This window comes from Symphalangus syndactylus, chromosome 13, assembly GCF_028878055.3.
Source record: "Symphalangus syndactylus isolate Jambi chromosome 13, NHGRI_mSymSyn1-v2.1_pri, whole genome shotgun sequence".
Lineage (NCBI taxonomy): Eukaryota > Metazoa > Chordata > Mammalia > Primates > Hylobatidae > Symphalangus > Symphalangus syndactylus.
Genome location: NC_072435.2, coordinates 52,377,628 through 52,382,714, shown reverse-complemented (window position 1 = coordinate 52,382,714; position 5,087 = coordinate 52,377,628). Strand labels below are relative to the sequence as shown.

Genomic DNA, 5,087 nt, shown 5'->3' with positions numbered 1-5,087 from the left:
CACTATATTGATGATATTTTATGTGCTGCAGAAACAAGAGACAAATTAATTGACTGTTACACATTTCTGCAAGCAGAGGTTGCCAATGCAGGATTAACAATAGCATCTGATAAGATCCAAACCTCTGATCCTTTTCATTATTTGGGGATGCAAATAGAAAATAGAAAAATTAAGCCACAAAAAATAGAAATAAGAAAAGACACGTTAAAAACACTAAATGATTTTCAAAAATTGTTAGGCGATATTAATTGGATTCGGCCAACTCTAGGCATTCCTACCTATGCCATGTCAAATTTGTTCTCTATCCTAAGAGGAGATCCAGACTTAAATAGTAAAAGAATATTAACCCCAGAGGCAACAAAAGAAATTAAATTAGTGGAAGAAAAAATTCAGTCAGCGCAAATAAATAGAATAGATTCTTTAGCTCCACTCCAACTTTTAATTTTTGCCACTGCACATTCTCCAACAGGCATCATTGTTCAAAATACTGATCTTGTGGAGTGGTCATTCCTTCCTCACAGTACAATTAAGACTTTTACATTGTACTTGGACCAAATAGCTACATTAATTGGTCAGACAAGATTACGAATAATAAAATTGTGTGGTAATGACCCAGACAAAATAGTTGTTCCTTTAACCAAGGAACAAGTTAAACAAGCCTTTATCAATTCTGGTGCATGGCAAATTGGCCTTGCTGATTTTGTAGGAATTATTGATAATCATTACCCAAAAACAAAAATCTTCCAGTTTTTAAAATTGACTACTTGGATCTTACCTAAAATTACCAGACATGAACCTTTAGAAAATGCTCTGACAGTATTTACTGATGGTTCCAGCAATGGAAAAGCGGCTTACACAGGGCCAAAGGAGCGAGTAATCAAAACTCAATATCAATCAGCTCAGAGGGCAGAATTGATTGCAGTCATTACAGTGTTAGAAGATTTTAATCAACCTGTTAATATTATATCAGATTCTGCATATGTAGTACAGGCTACAAAGGATGTTGAGACAGCTCTAATTAAATATAGCATGGATGATCAGTTAAACCAGCTGTTCAATTTGTTACAACAAACTGTAAGAAAAAGGAATTTCCCATTTTATATTACTCATATTCGAGCACATACTAATGTACCAGGACCTTTAACTGAAGCAAATAAAAAAGCTGACTTACTGGTATCCTCTGCATTCATAAAAGCACAAGAACTTCATGCTTTGACTCATGTAAATGCAGCAGGGTTAAAAAACAAATTTGATGTCACGTGGAAACAGGCAAAAAATATTGTACAACATTGTACCCAGTGTCAAGTACTACATCTGCCCACCCAAGAGGCAGGAGTTAATCCCAGAGGTCTGTGTCCTAACGCATTATGGCAAATGGATGTTACCCATGTACCTTCATTTGGAAAATTATCATATGTTCATGTAACAGTTGATACTTATTCACATTTCATATGGGCAACATGCCAGACAGGAGAAAGTACTTCCCATGTTAAAAAACATTTATTATCTTGTTTTGCTGTGATGGGAGTTCCAGAAAAAATTAAAACTGACAATGGACCAGGTTATTGTAGTAAAGCTTTCCAAAAATTCTTAAATCAGTGGAATATTACACATACAACAGGAATTCCTTATAATTCCCAAGGACAGGCCATAGTTGAAAGAACTAATAGAACACTCAAAACTCAGTTAGTTAAACAAAAAAAAGGGGGAGACAGTAAGGAGTGTACCTCTCCTCAGATGCAGCTTAATCTAGCACTCTATACTTTAAATTTTTTAAACATTTATAGAGATCAGACTACTACTTCTGCAGAACAACATCTTACGGGTAAAAAGAACAGTCCACATGAAGGAAAACTGATTTGGTGGAAAGACAACAAAAATAGGACATGGGAGATAGGGAAGGTAATAACCTGGGGAAGAGGTTTTGCTTGTGTTTCACCAGGAGAAAATCAGCTTCCTGTTTGGATACCCACTAGACATTTGAAGTTCTACAATGAACCCATCGGAGATGCAAAGGAAAGCGCCTCCACGGAGACGGAAACACCGCAATCAGGCACCATTGACTCGCAGGATGAATCAAGTGGTGATATTAGAAAAACAGATGAAGTCACCACGCACCAAGAAGGCGGAGCTGCCAACCTGGGCACAGTTAAAGAAGCTGACACTGTTAGCTAGAAAAAGCCTAGCTAGCACAAAGGTGACACAAACCTCAGAAAAAATGCTGTTTGCAGCTTTAATGGTTGTATCAATGGTGGTAAGTCTCCCCATGCCTGCAGGAGCAGCTGCAGCTAATTATACCTACTGGGCCTATGTGCCTTTCCCGCCCTTAATTCGGGCAGTCACTTGGATGGATAATCCCATTGAAGTATATGTTAATAATAGTGTGTGGGTAGCTGGTCCCACAGATGATCGTTGCCCTGCAAAACCGGAGGAAGAAGGAATGATGATAAATATTTCCATTGGGTATCGTTATCCTCCTATATGTCTCGGGAGAGCACCAGGATGTTTAATGCCTGCTATCCAAAATTGGTTGGTAGAAGTACCTACTCTCAATCCCACCAGTAGATTTACTTATCATATGGTAAGCGGTATGTCACTCAAACCACAGGTAAACTATGTACAAGACTTCTCTTATCAAAGATCATTAATATTTAGGCCAAAAGGAAGACCTTGCCCCAAAGAGATTTCCATAAAAACAAAAGATTTAGTTTGGGAAGAATGTGTGGCCGATAGTGCCGTGATTTTACAAAACAACACATTTGGAACTGTTATAGATTGGGCACCTCGAGGTCAATTCTACCACGATTGCACAGGACAAACTCAATTCTGTCCCAATGCACTAGTGAGTCCAACTGTTGATAGTGACTTAACAAAAAATTTAGACAAACATAGGTACAAGAAATTTCAGTCTTTCTACCCTTGGAAATGGGGAGAAAAGGGAACCTCTACTCCAAGACCAAAAATAGTAAGTCCGGTTTTTGGTCCTGAACATCCAGAATTATGGAGGCTTACTGTGGCTACATACCACCTTAGAATTTGGTCTGGGAACCAAACTATAGAAACAAGAGATTATAAAACATTTTACTCTATCAACCTAAATTCCAGTCTAACAGTTCCTTTACTAAGTTGTGTAAAACCCCCTTATATGTTAGTCATAGGAAATGTAGTTATTAAACCAGACTCCCAAACTATAACATGTGAAAATTGCAGATTATTTACTTGCATTGATTCAACTTTTGATTGGCAGCACCGTATTCTGCTTGTGAGAGCAAGAGAAGGCGTGTGGATCCCTGTGTCCATGGATCGACCATGGGAGGCCTCGCCATCCATTCATATTTTGACTGAAGTATTAAAAGGCATTTTAAATAGATCCAAAAGATTCATTTTTACTTTAATTGCAGTGATTATGGGATTGATTGCAGTCACAGCTACAGCCGCTGTGGCAGGAGTCGCATTGCACTCTTCTGTTCAGACAGTAAGCTTTGTTGACAATTGGCAAAAGAATTCCACAAGGTTGTGGAATTCACAATCTGGTATCGATCAAAAATTGGCTAATCAAATTAATGACCTTAGGCAAACTGTCATTTGGATGGGAGATAGGCTCATGAGCTTGGAACATCGTTTCCAGTTACAGTGTGACTGGAATACGTCAGATTTTTGTATTACACCCCAAGTTTATAATGAGTCTAGACATCACTGGGACATGGTAAGACGCCATTTACAGGGAAGAGAAGATAATCTCACTTTAGACATTTCTAAATTAAAAGAACAAATTTTTGAAGCCTCTCAGAGTCACTTAAATATTGTGCCTGGAGCTGAGGCGTTAGATCAAGTGGCAAAAAATCTTTATGGATTAAACCCCACGACTTGGATTCAGTCTATTGGAAACTCTACTGCAGTAAATTTTGGAATTATGTGTCTCTGTTTGATCGGTTTGTTTTTAGTGTGCCGGACCAGTCGAAGAATCCTTCACCAAAATCGAGAGAACGAACAAGCCTTCATCGCCATGGCACATTTATATAGAGGAAAAGGGAGGGAGAATGTTGCGGGAAGTCAGGGACCTTGAACTGAGGGACTGGCTGAAGCCACAGCAGAAAAGCATAAAATATGAAGATTTCATGGACATTTTATTAGTTTTCCAAACTTTATACTTTTGTAATATCTTATGTCTTTACTTTAATCTCTTAATCCCATCATCTTCTTTGTAAGCTGAGGAGGATATATGTCACCTCAGGACCCTGTGATGATTGCCTTAACTACACAAATTGTAGAGGACGTGTGTTTGAACAATACGAAAACTGGGCATCTTGAAAAAAAAAAAGAACGAGATAACAGTGGTGTTCAGGAAACAAGGGAGGTAACCTTAAACTGGCCGCCGGTGAGCCGGACGGAACAGAGCCATATCTTTTCTCCTTTTGCACACAAATAGGAGAGATATCGCTGAATTCTTTTTTTCAGCAAGGAATATCCCTGAGAAAGAGAATGCGCTCTGAGGGTAGGCCTATAAACGACCCCCTTGGAGGCGTGCCGCCTTTTACGGTTGAAGCCGAAGGGATGAAATAAGCCCCGGCCTCCTGTAGTGCTCCCAGGCTTATTAGGATGAGGAAATTCCCACCTAATAAATTTTGGCCAGTCAGGTTGTCTGCTCTCAAACCCTATTTCCTGATAAAATGTTATCAATGACTATGCGTGCCCAAAAATTTCGTTGGCAATTTTAATTTCAATTTTAACACCGACCTGTGAACTCATCCTGCCTCCACTTGCTTTGTGATATTCTATTACCTTGTGAAGTATGTAATCTCTGTATCGTGATGACAATGGTAGTCTTGTTGAAAAGAAAAGGGGGAAATGTGGGGAAAAGAAAGAGAGATCAGCCTGTTACTGTGTCTATATAGAAGGAAGTAGACATAAGAGACTCCATTTAGTTCTGTATTTGAGATGCTGTTAATCTGTGACCCTTCCCCCAACCTTGTCCTTGCAAGAGACATGTGCTGTGATGACTTAAGGTTAAAAGGATTTTGGGTGGTGCAGAATGTGCTTTGTTAAACAAGTGCCTAAAGGCTGCTTATGGTTAAAGGTCATCACCA

The 5,087-nt window shown here is 38.9% G+C and overlaps 1 protein-coding gene across 1 annotated transcript; it reads left to right on the top strand.

Moving 5' to 3' along the window:
• Window positions 1-1,911: 1,911 nt before the first annotated feature.
• Window positions 1,912-3,432, top strand: LOC134732179 (endogenous retrovirus group K member 25 Env polyprotein-like). Its single transcript, XM_063615021.1, has 2 exons — window positions 1,912-2,365; window positions 3,268-3,432. Exons 1-2 carry the CDS (start codon window positions 1,994-1,996, stop codon window positions 3,343-3,345), a joined length of 450 nt encoding a protein of 149 aa, XP_063471091.1. The 5' UTR covers window positions 1,912-1,993; the 3' UTR covers window positions 3,346-3,432.
• The last annotated feature ends 1,655 nt before the right edge of the window (window positions 3,433-5,087 follow it).